At 40.8% G+C, this 18029-nt stretch overlaps 1 protein-coding gene across 4 annotated transcripts in view; it reads left to right on the top strand.

The window, feature by feature from the left end:
* The window catches only part of LOC125455391 (armadillo-like helical domain-containing protein 4), a 130506-nt gene that overhangs the window by 19395 nt on the left and 93082 nt on the right, over window positions 1-18029 (top strand). For all 4 annotated transcript variants that reach the window (XM_048537260.2, XM_048537259.2, XM_048537256.2 and 1 more), the window contains one exon: window positions 7178-8488. In XM_048537260.2, coding sequence (XP_048393217.1) covers window positions 7225-8488 — 1264 coding nt within the window. In that variant the 5' untranslated portion in view covers window positions 7178-7224. The remainder of the gene's footprint in view (window positions 1-7177; window positions 8489-18029) is intronic.

Here is an 18029-nt window from a genome sequence, read left to right as displayed (position 1 = left end):
TGGTAACCAATTGGCCAGTAAGGGACTGATTGACAGCAGCTGCTGTTTGTGATGTGAACAGCATGGGTTCTGCACCTGCTGAGGTTACCGCAAAGACACCCCCTTCTCGATCTCTCCCCTCACCTGAAGCATGTTGACTCTTAGGTTAAACCATGATCAGTTCTCTTTGTAATGAGCGAGGTCCCTGGGGCTATGGTGACTTTACCTATCACCTTTATTAAGGGACTCAATTAGTGAAAGGTGGGAAGGTTGACTATTGATCTTCCTCCCCAGAACTTAATTTGGCAAAGCCTGAGAAGATGGCTGTGTTTAAACAAAGAAAATTACAGCACAGGAACAGGCCCTTCGGCCCTCCAAGCCTGTGCTGATTGAGATCCTCAGTCTAAACCTGTCATCTATTTTCTCAGGGTCTGTATCCCTTTGCTCCCTGCCTATCCATGTACCTGTCCAAATATATCTTAAAAGACGCTGTCGTGTCTGCATCTACCACCTCCGCTGGCAACACATTCCAGGCACTCACCACCCTCTGCGTAAAGAACTTTCCATGCATATCTCCCATAAACTTTCCTCCTCTCACTTTGAACTCATGACCCCTAGTAATTGAGTCCCCTGCTCTGGGGAATCCACCTTGTCTACGCCCCTCATGATTTTGTAGACCTCAATCAGGTCCCCTCTCAATCTCCATCTTTTTAATGAAAATAATCCTAATCTACTCAACTTTTCTTCATAGCTAGCACCCTCCATACCAGGCAACATCCTGGTGAACCTCCTCTACACCATTTCCAAAGCGTCCACATCCTTTTTGTAATGTGGCGACCAGAACTGTACACAGTACTGGAAATGTGGCCGAACCAAAGTCTTGCACAACTGTAACATGACTTGCCAACTCTTGTACTCAATACCCCATCCGATGAAGGAAAGCATGCTATATGCCTTCTTGACCACTCTATTGAGCTGCAATGCTACCTGTCTAGGTAAGAGCTTTCCTGGGGCAGTGGTAGTGTCTCCACCCCTGAGTCAGGAGGCTCAGATTCAAGTCCCACCAGCTAGAGAGGTTTGTAATAGCATCTCTGAAATAGGTTGGTTGGATAATATCTACACCACTGTAGCACTTAATTAAACGTCCTGTTCACCTCCAAAATCACCATCAGTGGTAGCAGATAATTTGGCTCTAAGTTATGTGATACAGCAAGATGTACACATATAAGCTGAAAATTGCAAAGGGAAATTGGTAGTTTAGTGTGCAAACTTGATAGTTTAATGTGAGAAAGAATAAGACCATCCATGTTAGTTCTAAGGAAGCTAGAACATAGTATTTTCTAAATAAGGAGATGCTAGGGACTGAAAATGTCCAGAGATTTAGGAGGGCAAGTACAAAAGTTAATAAAAGCTGCTGGACAGGCATGAAAAAAATTAAAAAGGCCTTTGACTGCCAGTAAGATTATGATGTTGCTGTCTTTCTTGAGTTTTTCCAGGGTTTTCTTCTGTTCTGTGTTGAATGAAAATTAATTTGTCAGGGTGGGAAAACTGTTCAACAAATAGACAAACTATCTCCTTTGGAGGGAGAGTTCAGAAAAAAAGTGACCAGAGCCTTTTAAACTTGGCCTGCTTAGCTATGGTGTCAGAAAGCATTCTTTAGTAGTAAAAACCAGGAACTCATCCAAATCACAGCACGTCCACAACTTCCACATTAAATCATTGTTGAGGCTAAGTTAATTGACAGTTTCAAAACTGAGATTGATAGGTTTTTCTTTGACAGGGTTACACAGGAAGATAAAGTAATGGTGATCAGAGATGCCTTGGCTCCCATGTCTGTACAGGAGCTGACACCTTTCCTTGGGCTGGTGAATTAGTATGGAAAGTTCATGCATAACCTGGTCTCCATCCGAGCAGCTTTGCATCAACTCTGAAAGAAAGTGTCATGCTTGGAAATGGTCCTGTGGAGAAGCCATAGCTGACAAGGAAGTAAAGAAACAACTATCATCCTCTAAGGCGTTGCAATGCCTCCATGTATAGCATTGGGGTAGTAGTGGTCCAATGGGGAGGAATGACCAATTGTGTACGCATCCAGGACTTTGGCTGATGCAGAGCTGAAATACACCCAGATAGAGAAGGAAGATTTGGCAGTCATATTTGGAGTGAGGGAGGTCGTAAATTTGTAATAATAGTGGACCACAAATCCCTGCTAGGTCTACTTAAAGAGAACAAGGCAGTGCCAGCCATACTTCAGGCCAAATTCGGTGGTGGGCTCTCATCCTAAGTGCATATAATTACGAGTTGGAACATCATCCAGGAGATCAAGTAGCAAATGTGGATGCACTGAGCCACCTGCTGTTGGCACCACTGGTGGTACTGCCACTGGAAGAGTCTGTAGTGGTTTTAAGTTTTGTGAAAACTCTTCCAGTCATAGCTGACATATCAGACTTTGGACACAGAAAGATCCGGTTCTGGCAAAACAGAAACAGCTGGTGGTGATAGGGGAAACTAACGGGCCATCACACAGCATTGAAACCTTTTTGGACCCAGTGAGACCAAATCACTGTGGAGGACGGTGTGTTATGTTGAACAAGAGTGACTGTCTCAGGCAAAGGTTGCAGCCAAATACTTATCAGTGGCAGCGTTGGAGGAATCTGACCCAGTGCTAAAACGCCCCAGAAGGAGCTATGAGGAAAAAGGTACAGGCCTATGCACTCATACCCAGAGGGGGTGGGAATGTAATGATTGTGATGGGGTCAGCCAGGTGGATCTTATACAATATGAGTTCTCTGATTCTTGCAGTAAATCTGGTCCAATCAGGGAGCTCTGGGTGACAGATGTAAACAGAAGTGTCTGAAGTTCTGTTCACTGTGAGAGCTGGCTCAGGGGGAGCTGGATCAGTGTCAAGGACTCTCCATGTGTAAATAACAGGTGACTTGGTGATGGGGTACCGGCCTCCAAAGAGTTATTTCACCACCAGATTATAGAATCAAAAAGCCCAGAAGGAGATCATACACCTCATCTTGGCTGTGTACATTTATTGAAAAAGATATCCAATCATTTTTACTACATTCCCTCCACCTTGTTCTACTCCCACGTTGCTCCAGTTTTTGAAGATCAAATAGGAGGGATTGTTCCTCCTATTGCAATTGAAGGTTGAAAGCTTTTTGGGTTGAAGATCAAAAAAATTTTTTTTATTCATTTGTGGGATGTGGGCATTGCTGGCAGACCAGTAATTCTTTGCCCATCCCTAGTTGCCCTTGAGAAGGTGGTGCTGAGCTGCCTTCTTGAACCGCTGTAGGTTGACTCACAATGCTGTTAGGGAGGGAATTGGAGGATTTTGACCCAGCAACAGTGAAAGAACTGCGATATATTTCCCAGACAGGATGGTGAGTGGCTTGGAGGGGGACCTGGAGGTGGTGGAGTTCCCATTTGTTTGCTACTTTTGTCCTTCTAGATGGAAGTGGTTGTGGGAGTTGGAAGGTGCTGTCTGAGGATCTTTGGTGAATTTCTGCAAAGTACCTTGTAGACGGTACACATGCTGCTACTGAGCTTTGGTGGTGAAGTGAGTGGATGCTTGTGGATGTAATGCCAATCAAGCGGGCTGCTTTGTCCTGGATGGTGTCCGGCTTCTTGAGTGTTGTTGGGGATGCACTCAACCAGGCAAGTGGGGAGTATTCCATCACGCTCCTGACCTGTGCCTAGTAGATAGTGGACAGGCTTTGAGGAGTCATGAGGTGAATTACTCACTGCAATACTCCTAGCTTTTGGCCTGCTCTTGAAGCAACTTTGTTAATGTGGTGTGTCCAGTTGAGTTTCTGGTCAATGATAACCCCCAGGATATTGATAGTGGGACATTCATTGATGGCAACACTATTGAATTTCAAGGGTGGTAGTTAGATTATCTCTTATTGGTGATGGTCAAAGCCTGGCATTTGTGTGGCATGAATGTCACTTGCCAATTGTCAGCCCAAACCTGGATATTGTCCAGATCTTCTTGTATTTGAACATGGTCTGCTTCAGTATCTGAGGATTCACGAATGGTGCTGAACATTGTGCAATCATCTGAGAACATCCCCACTTCTGATCCTATGATGGATGGAAGGTCATTGATGAAGCAGTTGAAGATGGTTGGGCCTAGGGCAGTACCCTGAGGAACTCCTGCAGAGATGTCCTGGAGCTGAGATGATTCACCTCGAATAACCACAGCCATCTTCCTATGTGTCAGGTATGGCTCCAACCACTGGAGAGTTTGCCCTCTGATACCCATTGATTCCAGTTTTGCTAGGGCTCCTTGATGCCAGACTCAGTCGAATGCAGCCTTGCTATCAAAGGCTGTTACTCTCACCTCACCTCTGGAATTCAGTTCTTTTTTCCAAGCTTGAACCAAGGCTCTAATGAGGTCAGGAGCTGAGTGGTCCTGGTGGAACCCAAACTGGGCGTCACTGAGCAGGTTATTGCTGAATAGGTGCTGATCGATAGCGATTATTGGCCTTTGCAGTATCTAGTGTCTCCAACCGTGTTTTGATATCACATGCAGTGAATAGAATTGGCTGAAGGCTAGTATCTGTAATGCTGGGGACCACTCGAGGAGGCCAAGATGGATCACCCACTTGGCACTTCTGGCTGAAGATTGCAAATGCTTCAGCTTTATCTTTTGCACTGATGTGCTGGGCTCTTCCATCATTGAGGATGGGGATATTTGCAGAGCCTCTTCCTCCACTGAGTTGTTTAATTGTCCACCACCATTCATGACTGGATGTGGCAGGACTGCAGAGCTTAGATCTGATCCGTTGGTTGTGGGATCGCTTAGCTCTGTCTATCACTTTCTGCTTTTGCTGTTTAGCATGCATGTAGTCCTGTTTGGTGGCTTCAACAGGTTGATACCTCATCTTCAGGTATGCCTGGTGCTGCTCCTGGAATGCCCTCCTGCACTCTCCATTGAACCAGGGTCGATCCCCTGGCTTGATGGTAATGGTTGAGTGGGGGATATGCTGGGCCATGAGGTTACAGATTGTGCTGGCGTACAATTCTGCTGTTGATGGCCCTCAGTGCCTCATGGCTGCCCAGTCTTGATCGCTAGATCCGTGTGAAGTCTGTCCTATTTAGCATGGTGATAGTGCCACACAGCATGATGGAAGTTATTCTCAATGTGAAGGTGGGACTTCGTCTCCACAAAGACTGTGCAATGGTCACTCTTACCGATACTGTCATGGACCAATGCGCCTGCAGCCAGCAGATTGATAAGGATGAAGACAATTATGTTTTTCCCTCTTGTTGGTTCCCTCCCCACGTGATGCAGACCCAGTCCAGCAGTTGTGTCCTTTAGGACCCGACCAGCTCGATCAGTAGTTCTGCTGCCCAGCCATTCTTGGTGGTGGACATTGAATCCCCCATACAGAGTACATTTTGTGCCCTTGCCATCCTCACTGCTTCCTCGAAGTGTTGTTCAATGTTGAGGAGTACAGATTCCACAGTACTGATTATTTCCCAGCAGACAAACATATCTATCTGTATGTTTGAAATGGAATTAACATCTGAGGTTCTTCCTTCAAAGAGTCTACTCTTCGATTAAATTAGAATGAAGTCTTTGGAACAAAAACATTTTATCATTGCAGTGTTTCAGGAAGTTAGCATATATCACTAAAATTGTATAGAACTGGCTCACCTGAACTATCTTTGCTGTAGAGAAATGGAACTGGCATGATGTCAAATGGAGAGACTCAGGTACATACTTCTTTGAAAGCTGCGTCACTGGTGGTCAGGGTGGTTAGATGCTTGTCTTCATTGTTCAGATCATTGAGTAAAGGAATTGGGATGTCATGTTCAGGTCATACAGGATATTGGTGAGGCCACTTTTGGAGTACTGTGTACAGTTCTGGTTGCTGTGGAAGGAAAGGATTTACCAGGATGTTGCTGGGACTAGAGAGTTTGAGTTATAAGGAGAGGTTGGATAGGCTAGGACTTTTGTCACTGGAGCACAGGACGTTGAGGGGTGACCTTATAGAGGTTTATAAAATCATGAGGGTCAAGATGAGGTAAATAGCAAATGTGCCTTCGCTGGGGTGGGGGAGTTCAAAACTAGGAAGCATAGTTTTTAAGGAGGGAGGAGATGGATTTGAAAGGGACCTGGGAGCAACATTTTCACACAGTGGGTGATTCATGTGTGGAATAAATTGCCAGAGGAAGTGGTAGAAGCAGGTACAGTTCCAACATTTAAAAGGCATTTGGACAGTACATGAATAAGAAAGGGATGGGGCCAAATGTAGGCTAGTCGGACTAGTTTTGTTTGGGAAAATTGGTAAGTATGGACGAGTTGGACTGAAGGGTCAGTTTCCATGCTGTATAACTCTGTGACTCTTTTAGGGCTTAGCACTGTCAGAATAAAAAAGGACAGAGAAAATTTCAAAACTACTGCAGGCCTTTCTGGACATCCTGTCATGCATTTGGCCTCCATTCTGGGTCAATTACCTTTCTAAACAGGCTGTTGAGGAGGGAGCTTAAAATATTGAAATTAACTAACCTTTCTGTCTTTGTCCTTCTCTGAAAATTCCCAAATGCTCCAATTTGGAATAGGCTACAGGTCCACTTGGCTATGAATATGTGGTTGTCCATTATGTGACCCCTGGAAAAATCAAGAAGGAGCAAGGCGCGCTAACCATCCACTTCATTTGCACTGTTATATCAGGCCGGGAGCATACTGTACCCTATTAGGAGTCTCCAAAGCCCTTAGGTGGTTAAAGAAAGCAGGTGATCCCTGATAAAACTGGCCGTTATTTCTTTTCCTTGCCCTCTGTCCTCAATTAATTTAAAGCTTTCCATCAGCACCATTCATAAAATAGAAACGAAATTTTATTTATGAAAACATACATGTTCCATGGGATGAAGTCTGTACTTTTGTCACAGGATGACGCTTCAGTATGGTATGGTGCACTCTATATTTTCACTTGGTAAAATTTGTCTGATTTTACTTTTTTAAAATGAAATGGTTTTTACGTTAGGTCTTTGGGGAGATTTTGAATTTTTGTTGGCCAGGTAATTGGATATTTGTGTATCTTATTTTCTTGTATTTCCAATCACTGATGTATGTACACAGTGTGACAGATGAGATATATTTGTGTAATATTTATTTTGAACAATATTAATGCTGTGGTATCACTCTAAATGTTTCACAAACAAAACTGAGATTATTTTGTTTCAGATTTATTTGTGCAGTTATCTTCAGGGGGATTCCTTAATTTTTTGGTAATGATGAGACCAGCAAAATTTTGTGCTTGTGCGGCTATCTTGGTCACTGTCATCTGCTTACCGGCACTGGGATCTTCCACCATTCACAAGTGGCAAAGAAGAAACATGCAAATATTTGAGGTTTCTACTGAAAAACCAGAAAGCACCACAAGCTATGATGAGAACAGTAATGGGGTGAAAAGTGTCACAGAGATCAGTGGAGTAAAAACAAGCTCTTCTGTTTTTAGTAATATGTTAAGGCCTTCATTAGAAACATTAACTGCAGCAATAACTCCTAGCATTGCTGAGATAAAAGAAACAAAACAATCCAATAAGACAGAAAATGAAAATGTAATCACCATGACCAGCCTTGATGTATTACCTACGACTAGAACAATGATGCCATTTCAGGACCAATTTAATACAAGTACAAAAGATGACGATTGGAATAAAACTCTACAGTCTCAACAGAATGACTTTGTAACAGTGTCAACTACAAAATCCTCTTCCAGTCAAGGCATTGATGCCAGCGAAGTTAACAACATTGTTTACATGACCACAGGAGCAACACAGAATGATGCTGCCACTCAAAATAACCAGAAAACTGAAGGAACAATGAAGAATAAGAAACAAGTGCCAGAGCAGGTTACAATTTCAACTGTCTTTAGTGGGGACACCAGAAACGAAAGTGGCGGGGAGACAACCAGGACAACTGATTCTGGCAATGAAGTCTTTACGCTAAATAGTCACGACACTACAGCTTTGCCTCTTACAAGTAAACCAATTCTTATAAATACAACACAAAAAGATACCACAATATTGACTTCAGAAATGTTAAACTTTTCAGAATTCACAAATGCAAATGTTGGAAGTTTCAGGAATGAAGAATTAAGAACAACAACAACAATCAGTAAACTAGAGGGTAATTACTTCAGCTGGACTGTAAATAATCCAGATGATGAGAAAGAAATGAATGAAATCATGGCAACCACAGTGGGTGCAGTAACAGACAGCAAGGCACCCAATACATTTCAGGTGACTACGACATCCAGAGTTACAACGTCAGTTCAGGGATCTTCATTGACAGAATCAGTCTCATCAGCTTCTCTAGAAACTATGTTGAAAACAACTCAAACAGTGCAAGTCTCCAGCACAGAAGCTATAATTGGAACTGCGAAGAACATATTTAAGGGATTGAGTTCAAGGTTGCCAGCAACAAATGGGATTCCCTCTGCGATATCTGCTTTGCCAACAACATATCTCCCACAGAAACCAGTCTCAGAAGGTACAAGTATAAATAAATTGTTAAAAATCTTGTGAGGCAATATTACATGTTTGTATTATTGTGGTAAGCATCAAAGACTGATTGGACTGTTCTCTGCTATCACCTGGCACCCGCGAACCTTTCATTAGGGAAAGTTTGGAATTTGGCTTGGTCTTTTTAGCTTTAATGATTGTTTGTTTGCTGCTCAACCTCTCTATTAATCCTGTAGACCAAGATTTTCATCTACTTCGCTATTCTTTTGCCCTTGCCCCCCAGATGTTCCATTCCAGTGTACTTTCTTCTAACACAGTGCAAGTCCTTAAATTCTGCTCCCTCCGCTCAATATCCTAAATGTTCTTTTGTGCCAGCCTGATCCATGCAGGTGTTCCTACTCTCCACTGCATGTGCTGTTCTATAATATTGTTTGTGACAGCTAATACCTCCAAACTGAACACTTGCCTCGACATAGAGGGTGGTCTCCAAATAAATTGCATAATGATGCTCTTATGTGGTATGCCTGTTGAATTATAGGTCACAGAATCCCTACAGTGTTAAACCAGGCCCTTCAGCCCAACAAATCCACACTGACCCTTGGAGCATCCCACCCAGACCCATCCTCCTATAACCCACACACCCCTGAACACTGTGGGCAATTTAGCATGGCCAATCCACCTAGCCTGCACATCTTTGGACTGTGGGAGAAAACCAGAGCACCCAAAGGATACCCATGCAGACACAGAGAGGATGTGCAAATTCCACACAGACAGTTGCCTGGGGCTGGAATCAAACCCAGGTCCCTGGCACTGAGAGGCTGCAGTGCTAACCACTTAGCCACACAAAACCAAAAAAAACAATGGCCATAGGTTTAAAAACCATTATGCCTTCACCTTCTCTCTTGTCTTAATTATCTGGACTGTATATTTGCCGAGATGACCAATCTCTCTTCCCTTCTCTCACCCGACAAGTTCTGTTTCCTTCCTTCCTTCCAACTTCGCTGCCATTCTTTCAGCGCATCTTAAATATTCCTTCTTGGATCCTTTTTTCTTCAGTTTGTTGTTCATCCTCAGTTTAACATAATTTCTTCCTGCATCCCAGACTGACATGCCAATCTTTAATTCTCAGGAGTATATTCACAAGTATATCACACCAAGTAAGGAAAAGTTTCATCTTGGAAAATGGAATATTTTCTGCAATTTCAAGTATGGATTTTTATGATGAATTGACAAGATTAGAACAATTTTACCTCGAGTGATGTTCTAGCATAAGTTACTTATGTATAGACCCTGGATAGGAACAGTGAACTTGAATACTAATATAATTTACGGAATTTGTAGATGCTGAAAAGATAGAATGTCATAACCAAGGTGACTGAGTAAATGGGCACCGAAGCCTTCAATAGAATAAATGAGAAACAACTTAAAATATCTACAACCAATGCAAAAATTGATAGTTATGCTCAGTAATAAAACAGCAATATTAAAACACTGGGCCTGAAATTGAACGCAGTTGCATGACAGGAATGCCCCAGAATCCTTTCAAATGAAACCTTGTAGGATACCCTGCTGGGGGTTGATTTGCTACCACCTTTTTCCCCACTGTTAGAGTTGAATTTCAACCCTACTGTGTCAAAATGGTACGGGACAACTTTATGTCTATCACATCTTTTTCATTGAAAATCCAGTTGTATTATTTCAGTTGAGGAAGAAAACTGGTTATTTGAATTGCTTTGATGTTTGTAGTTGAAAGATTGAACATAGGGGAATGAAGAGAAATATTATAAAGCGATGTTTGTGCCAAATAGATGCAGATTACCTTTCATAGCCACACTTTCAGATTAGGAATAATGATAAATGGAGAGCCAACTTCAATGGGGCAAGAATTGAGCTAGTCTGAATAAACAGGAACCAAAGATATCCAAAAATGCACAGAGTAGATGGATTAGCTATGCTAAATTGTCTATAGTGTCCAGGGATGTGCAGGCTAGGTGGATTAGCCATGGAAAATGCGGGGTGAAAGGGATAAGGTAAGGGGTTGGGTCTGGGTGAGCTGCTTTTCAGTGGGTTGGTGTGACTGGATGGGCTGAATGGCCTGCTTTCACATTATAGGGATTCTCTAGATTCTATGATTCAAAGATTGTTGGAAAAATCAGTTGCTGAACAATGGGCTACTTTCAAAGTGGAGATGGTTTGTGCATAGTTAAGGTATATTCCCTCAAAAAGAAAAGGTAGGATAAACAAATCTAATGCACCCTGGATTACAAAGGAGGTATAAAAGAAGAAGTATGCTTTTCACTGGTATTAGGTAGTAAATACAATTGAAAATCAAGCTGAATAACAAAGCTCAGAACAAAGATGAAAAAGAAAATAGGAGGAGCAAAGACAGATTATGAATAAAGACTGGCAGCTAACATAAAGAGAAATGCCAAAGTTTTCTCTCAGTACGTCGATAGTAAAAGGGTTATGAAAGGACGAGTAGGGTCGATTAGGGACAAAAAGGCAATTTACACATGTTGACACAAGGTAGGAGTGAAGTATTTAATGAATACTTTGCATTTGTCTTTACCTGTGAATCAGACACCATCCAGGCCATTGTGACAGGAGGAAGCACAATCACTAGAATTCTTTGAAGCTGATAAGGGAGAGGCACTGGATAAGCTGTCAGCGCTAAAGGTATGATGTGGAGGTGCTGGTGTTGGACTGGAATGGACAAGGTCAGAAATCACAAGACACCACGTTACAGTCCAGGTTACACTCATTTCTTTCAATATTTTTGTGTGCGTCTCATTAGGCTTTGGTCTCTTCCCAACTTCTGCACACAACACCAGGTTGTAGTCCAACAGGTTTATTTGAAAACACAAGCTTTGGGAACCTCACTCCTTCTTCAGGTGTTGGTGAGAGAGGTGGTATCAAACACAGGATTTATAAGTAAAAGATCAAAGGGTCACACCACTGATCATAGATCATAGAATCCCTATAGTGTGGAAGCAGGCCATTTGGCCCAACAGGTCCACACCAATCCTCCAAAGAGCATACCACCCAGACCTATTCACCTAACTCTGCATTTCCCTTGTCTAACTCACCTAACCTAAACATCCCTGGGCACAATGGGCAATTTAGCAGGGCCAATCCACCTAGCCTGCACATCTTTGCGCTATGGGAGGAAACCAGTGATGAGGATGTACTAAACAGATCTAAGATGCTGTTAAATGTTTCAGCAGTTAGACAGTTTTAATTGGTTAATATGTACGTATAAATCTCCAAATTCCTTTGAAGCCACCGTTCTGAGAGAACTAAAGGTTTTAACAGTGTAACGAAAAGGTGATGTTTTAGGTCAGGCAATGCATGTTAGGTGTAAGGTTTTGTTCAGAATTTGTTTTTGTTTTGGTTTAGAGTCAGACCTGTTTTATTTCTAAATTAGGAATTTATAAAATGCCATGTTGACTGTCTATAAATTGTGTACTTTCTGAACAAAATAGAATTTATCCACAAATACACATTCACCCCTTTAGATTCATTTATGTGTGTGTGAGGGACAGTACATAGTTTGGTGGGGTCACCTGTAGTGTGACATGGACCCAAGATCCCCGTTGAGGCTGTCCTCATGCGTACCGAACTTGGCTATCAGCCTCTGCTTGGCAGTTTTCCATTGTGGTGTGCCCTGAAGTCCACCTTGCAGGATATTTATCTGAAGATCTGAGATCGAACGTCCATGACCCTTTGATCTTTTACTGATAAATTCTGTGTCTGATACCACCTGTAGAAGGAGTAAGGCCCTGAAAGCTTGTGTCTTCAAATAAACCTGTTAGGCTATAACCTGGTGTCATATGCTGAAGTTGATAAGGCATTAAAGCCTGGTGAGATTCACACAGAAATATAGAAAGAAGTGAGAGCAGGAACTGCAGATGCACTGGTAATAATTCATTCCTTCCCAGATTTGGGGGAGGTGCCAAAAGACTGGAAACTTGAAAACGTCATGCCCTTGTTCAAAAAAAGATTGGTCCTTTTTCTTGAGGGAAAAGTTTATCCAATTAACTTGCTCGAGGCTTTTGAAGAGGTAACAGGCGGATAGATGAGGGCAAGGCAGTTGGTGCGGTATATATGGGCTTCTAAAGGTATTCGATACAATGTCACATAACAGAGCCGTGAGGAAAGTGATACGTCATGAATAAAGAGGAAAATAGCAACATAGATACATAATTGGCTATGTGATAGAAAACAGTTTCGTGGATATTTAAATCAAATCCAATGCTGTCTTGAATACCTCAATTGAATCTGCCTTCACCACTGTTCCAGGCAGTGCATTCCAACCTGAACCACTTGCTGCATGAGAAGGATTTTCTGGACTTTTTCGTGCTAGATGAATGCTTATATTGGTGTTTCTGAGGTTGGTATTTGGACCCTTGCCTTTCCTTCTATGCATATTTGTATAAAGTGTGGATCTTGGTGTGCAGGGGACACAAAACTTGAAAGTCTAGTAAACTGCATGGGAACAATGCAGAACTTCAAAAAAACGTTGACAAGTTGATGGAGTAGTTGAATAGTTAGTAGATGGAGTTCAATGTGGAGAAGTGTCAGGTGATACACTTTGGTGTAAAAAATATGGAGAGACAGTGTAAAATAAAGGGTACTATTTGAAGGGTTATGCAGGAGCAGAAAAGATCCCATGTGCTTATGTACACTAATCATTAAAGGTGGTAGGAAAGAGCTATTAATAATGCATAGTGTTCCTGGCTTTGTTAGTAGGCGCATGGAATACAAGAGCAGGGAAGTTATGGTGAATTTATATAGGACATTAGTTACACCTCAACTGGACTATTGTGAACAGTTTGGGTACTACACTTTAAAAAGGATGTGAATGCATCAGAAAATGTGCAGAACAGGTTTATGAGAATGGTTCCAGAATGAAAAACATCAGTTATGAGAATAGACAGGAGAAGGTGGGATTATTTTCAGAGAGGAATTATTATTAGAGAGGAAAAGGCTGAGATCTGATTTCTGAGATCTGAAGTTTTCAAAATCATGAAGGACCTGGACACAGTAGATGGGAAGAAACTGTTGCCACTTGTAAAAGATTTGAGAACCAAATGGCATTGTTTTAATGTGTTGTGCAAAAGAAGCAAATGTGGGGTGCAAGGAAACTTTCTCATGCAGCAAGTGGTCCAGGTTTGGAATGCAGTCCCTGGAAGAGTGATGAACACAGATTCAGTTGAGGTATTCAAGAGAGCATTGGATTTGATTTAAATAGAAACAACAAGCAGAGTTTTGGGGAAAGGTGAGGACTTTGTCAAGATGCTCAGACAACCAGTGTGGACACATTGGGCAAATGCCCTCTTTTAGCACAGCAACAGTTCTGTGATTCTACTTCTGCCTTTTCACCACAATGTTGGACACCTACACCGGAGAATTGGACTGTTTTAGACTAAAAAGAATCTGTTTTCCTTTTATGTAACAAATACTGTAACACACAGACAGTTTACATGTAGAATTTGCAAGTGTGTTTAATAATGTAATAATTTTATTTAATGTTTAATAAGTTTAATAATTTTAAATTAACTAGAAAGAACACTGCCCAGACAAGCTCGGTGAACATAATAGCAGAAGAATCAGTAATCAGAGCTCACAGGTTAGAAATGGTTGTCAATAAAACTAAAACAGATATGACAAATTTTATTTTAAATAGCAAGTTGCTGTCATATGGAATATACAGCATGAAAAGTGGTAGAAGCAGAGGCAAATTTGTGTAAGCTATTTAAAAGGAGAGCGAATACAGGCTAATGGGAACAAGCAGAGGTGTGCGATTAATTGTTTAGCTGTATCAAGCGGCTACTATTGGTAGATTGCATATTTTCTATTTATTCTGTAGCATTCTATGCCAAGTGATGGAAGAATGGTTCATCTGTGAACATAGTACGACTAAGAAAGTACTCATCGTAACTAAATGGAGAGGAAAGCAAATTACTTAATGCTAAGACTCACGTAGTGCATCATTGTCATTTAGTTACCTTAACAACTTTCATATGAAAATGGCTAGGATTGAGATCAGACCTTTTGACACATGCAGCCCTTTCCATTAACCCCATGTAATCAGCTCTATTATAAGCTGTTCATGACATTCTTAATTACTTGAGTAAAATGTTGAAATCTCCACAAAATCTTTGCATATTATACCAGTTGCTTTCCATTTAACTTGTTTATTTGCTGTCTTTCCTCTTAGTGGATTTGAATTGTCAATATGTTATTCATTTGATTATGGAGGTAACATGCATTAGCTGTTCTCTGGTAGCTCCTCCTATAGCATTTGAAATTTAAAGAGCCAATGGAATATATAATTAAGTATCAGAAGAGTTATTGTTACACATATGAAGGATTAAATCATTGTTTTTAAAAGTTTGTTTCAATTAATCAAGAATGGGTTTGCTGACAATTGAGGTCATGATGCATGGAACTTGCATAATTTGGGAGGATCTGGTTGATTTAAAATTCTGGAATATTATATGTGATGGGAATTGAATTCATATTTCCAAAATTTGTGCACAAGCAGGAGGTTGTTGAAGTTCCACAACTTGATTGACAGTATCCTAATTTAGTTCCCTTCAATGTTAAGGGAAATGTATTCCACATTTATTCCACTTTGGTAATGAAGGTAGCTTACTTACCAGCTAGCTGTCTTAAGGGAATAGAGGAGTGGATAAGGTGCGAATCTTAAGATGGGATCCTGATGGCCACCTTTGTGTGCAACTGCATCAAGCTGTGCATTAACCCTTGATATACAAACTTGATATATCCTAAATATGCAGACCTTGATATGCCCTTTAATGAAACCATGCTGACTGTTCCCAATTATATTGAGTTTTTCTAAGTGTGCAGCTATACCTCATTAATGCTTGATTCTAGCATCTACCCATGATACAAGCCTATGGTTTCCTGTTTTCTGCCCCCCTTACTATATACTGGGTTCTTCCTGTTCCCAGTGTTGCAAGGGATGAGCCTGACCTTTTTGGCATGGATGCTCCAAGTAGCTGTACTGTTTCATATCACTTGTTCCTCGTGGAAAACTCTACTGGAAAACACCTTTGACCACAAATCCATCAGGAAGTGGTCAGCATGTAATGTTGTCAGAGCTCTGTGGGAAACGAAACGGTTGGTAGTAAGAAAATAGTGGATGAAATTAATTTTTTTTGATTTTTGTCTTCACTCTGGAGTTTAAAAGAAAACATTTTAGCAATTATTGTAAACCAGGTATGAAAGGGAGAAAGGAATTTATTGCAATTAAAGTCACAAGGGAAGTGGTACTAAACAAACTGATGGAGCTGCAGGTTCAGATGTATTTCACCCTAGGGTCTTAAAAGAATTTCCAATTAGGTAGTAGTTGGACTGATGTTAATTTCTAAAATTCCCTTGATTTAGGAAAGGCTCTATTAGACTGGAAATTAACAAGTATAACCCCTGTATTCAAGAAGTGAGGGAGGTAGAAAACAGGAAACTATAGGCTTTACTTGTATCTCAGGGTAGGTGTTAGAATCAATCAATAGCAAGATTAGAAAAGCGCACTCAGAAAAATTCAGTGTAATTGGAAACAGAATGGCTTCTTCAGAGGGCAATCACATATAATCAATTTATTGGTGTCCCTTGAAGGAGCGATGTGCTGTAGAAAGTGGGGAGCTGTTAGACAATAATTAGGTTTCCACAAGGCACCTGATAGTCAAAGGTTATTATGGAAAATAAAAGCCCATGGTGTGGGGGTAGCATATTAGCATGGATAGAAGATTGTCTGGCTGGGAGAAAACAGAGAGTAGGCATACATGGACTTTTGTCTGATTGGAAGGATGTGATGAATGGAGTCCCATAGGATTCTGTGTTGGGACTTCAATGTTTTATCATTTACTTCAGTAACTTAGCTGAGGGTGACAAAAGTGTTGTAGCTAAATTTCCATCTGACACCAAGGTGAGCAGGAGTTCATGTTGTGAAGAAGACCTAAGGAAATTTCTGATGATAGAGAGGTTGAGTGAGTGGGCAAAAATGTGGCATATGGAGTATATTGTGGGAAAATGTGAAATTTGTCACTTTGGCAGGAAGAATAAGAAAGCAAAATGTTACTTAAAAGGAGAAGAACTGCAGAATTCAGAAATGTAGAGGCAGTTAGGTGTTTTAATGCATAAGTCACAAAAAACTAATATGCGGGCACAGCAACTAATCAAGAAGGTTAATGGTTTGCTATACTTTATTATAAGAAGTAATGACCATAAAAGTAAGGGTGTTATGTCTCAGTTGTACAGGAAATTGGTGAGACTGCATCTTCAATAATATGTGCATTAATCTGGTTTCCTTATTTGAGGAAGGATGTAAATGTATCTGAAATGATTCAGAGGAGATTTACCACATTGATGTCTGGAAAGAATGGGTTATCATAGGAGAATAGGTTGGACAGGTTGGGCTTGTTTGTGCTGAAGTTTAGAAGAGTGGGGGATGACTTGATTGAGAGGTATGAGATCCAAAATGATTTTGACAAGGTGAACGTGAAAAAGATGTTTTCTCTTGTGGGTCTCTCTAGGACTATGGGCAATGTTTTAAAATTAAGTGTTGCCCTTTTATACAGAGATGGGGAGATTTTAAGATTTTGCCTGGTATTGTGTGATTTTGGAACTGTGTGTCTCTGAAGGGAGTGGAGGTATGATCATTGAATATTTTTAGGACGGAAGTGGATAGATTCTTGTTGGGCAGGGTGAGATATGAGTGTAGAATTCAAAACACAAACAGATCAGCTATGATCTATTAGATGTCATAGCAGGCTTTGAGGTGGGAAATTTGCCTAATTCTGCTTTTGTTTCATGATCAGCAATGATGCATTTTAAAGATTTGAATGATTTTTCTGTATCCTAATTGACAAATCTGACTGATTATTACAGAAAGGTGTCCCAACATTTATCCATCTTAATTCACTTACTTCTGCTTAATGGATACATTTCTTTGCCTTGTAACCTGTTGTGGGATACTAGATTGATTGATAGCTTGAAACCAGGGTAATCTCACTGTTTCAATACATTATTTTATGACATCATCCAGACAATGTTGATTACGTATCTCCAAGTACTGCTGACAAAAATCAGTGGTTGAACTTTGAGGAAATTTGTTCGTAAAAAATAAATAGCAATATTGACAATAATTTTCCCTTGTGCTTATTCTTGATTTTTCTGCTTTCCATGTGTTCCTTTAATTTCACTCCCTTTGTACTTTTGATACATTTTGCACGTCTTTTCCTGCTTCTTGTGTCACCTATACCATTGAATCACTCCACATCCCACAATGCGTATTATATTCATTACTATTAACTAGAAAAACTGCATGTCAGTTGTTAAAATGCTAAACGTTGCTGAACATTTTTACCACCAAAGGCGTTTCAGAGCAGAAAAAACCAATATTATGAATGAATGGGGAAGAAAATGACATGTTCACTCACATATGCCACAAACACCATGTAAGATGATAACCAAAAGGTGCTGTTGATATACAGCCATTTGTAATTGCATTTGCAGGTGGCTTATTTTCCAGGTGTTATCCAGTT

Source organism: Stegostoma tigrinum, chromosome 10, assembly GCF_030684315.1.
Source record: "Stegostoma tigrinum isolate sSteTig4 chromosome 10, sSteTig4.hap1, whole genome shotgun sequence".
NCBI lineage: Eukaryota > Metazoa > Chordata > Chondrichthyes > Orectolobiformes > Stegostomatidae > Stegostoma > Stegostoma tigrinum.
Note: the sequence above shows the minus strand (reverse complement) of the source record. Positions and strands in the feature narration are given on the sequence as shown.